The 1,338-nt window shown below is 34.5% G+C and overlaps 1 protein-coding gene across 1 annotated transcript; it reads left to right on the plus strand.

Annotated features, from left to right (window-relative positions):
• The first annotated feature begins 440 nt into the window (after positions 1–440).
• LOC106883528 (uncharacterized) lies at positions 441–794 on the plus strand. Its single transcript, XM_014934559.1, has one exon. It carries the CDS (start codon positions 441–443, stop codon positions 792–794), a length of 354 nt encoding a protein of 117 aa, XP_014790045.1.
• The last annotated feature ends 544 nt before the right edge of the window (positions 795–1,338 follow it).

Genomic DNA, 1,338 nt, shown 5'->3' on the forward strand with positions numbered 1-1,338 from the left:
TATATATATATATATATATATATATATATATTTATATATATATATATATATATATATGTTTGATTTCCAGAAATTATTCTGACGAAGGTAACATTAATTTTCTTAGGTCGTTCAATTTACCTCAATTGATCAATAGACCAGTTAGTAAACTTATCAGTAATGTACCTATAGCAACTGTGTAAGCTAAATTTGCTCAAATAAAGGAATTATATGTAATGACCATTATTTTTATAATGTTATATAATATATCTGATAAAACTTGTTCAAATGTTGCTGAATTGTTTATTCTTTATTTTAATATATAATATATAGTCATTAAATGTTTGTTCTTTATTTTACAGTGCTGATAAAGAGTGGTGGAAAAATCTAAATCATTTTATGCTACCGGTAAAAAAAAAAAAGGTGTAAATGCAAGGGCAGCAGCAAAAGAAATTAATGTTATGGATGGCCCAGGAACTGTCAACGAACATATGACAGAAAACTTGTTCAGACGTTTCAGCCTCGAAGATAAACCAAGGTCAAGGAGACCGTTTGTTGTGGAAGATGAGGTCTTGCTTGAAATGGTTGACCAACTGCCAAGTGCAAGCACTTGTACATTCTCAGCAGTACTTGGTCCATCACAAAGAACCATCAATCGACACCTCCATAAGCTTGGCCTTCAGAGCAGAGGCTGTCGAGAAGTTCCTCGCGAACTGACCAATGACCAGGCTCAACAACATGTGAACATTTATAAGCAACTGCTGAAAGAAATCCTAGTGATGTTTGTTTTAGGCATCAACTGTAACTGGAGATGAAGAATGGATCTATTTGTGTAATCTTAATATGAGAAATCAATAGCAATGTTCCGGCCTGCTGTCGAGCAAGGGATATTTGAACAGAATGTCACATGCGTTTGGTAGAATTTCGAGGCGGGTTTGGACTTTGAGTTTCTCCCAGATGGTCGGCTGTGAGCGCTAACATTTATGCTCACCAACTGCAGTTTCCTGTTATTGGTCAATCGAAGAAGACGGACACTCACACAGCATGACAATGTCTCGGCATACATTGTCAATGTGACTAAGTGCAAACTTGAGCAATTTGTGGGGCTAGAAGCGCGGCCTGACCCTGCCTACAGTTTAGATCTTAGATAAATAAATAGATAAATAGATAGATAGATAGATAGATAATTACATGCATACATACATACATACATACATACATACATAGACATATATATTCACACATATGTATATATATGTATACGTATACATCTGTATATATATATATATCCTTTTGTTGTTTACACCAACTGTCCTCGTCTGTTGTTGTTTCTTTTTCGTAAATTCTCCCATATATATA

The sequence above is a fragment of the Octopus bimaculoides genome, chromosome 5 (assembly GCF_001194135.2).
Source record: "Octopus bimaculoides isolate UCB-OBI-ISO-001 chromosome 5, ASM119413v2, whole genome shotgun sequence".
Lineage (NCBI taxonomy): Eukaryota > Metazoa > Mollusca > Cephalopoda > Octopoda > Octopodidae > Octopus > Octopus bimaculoides.

Excerpts from the sequence above, each read along its gene's own strand:
- LOC106883528 (XM_014934559.1), top strand. The coding sequence starts at position 441 with ATGGATGGCCCAGGAACTGTCAACGAACATATGACAGAAAACTTGTTC.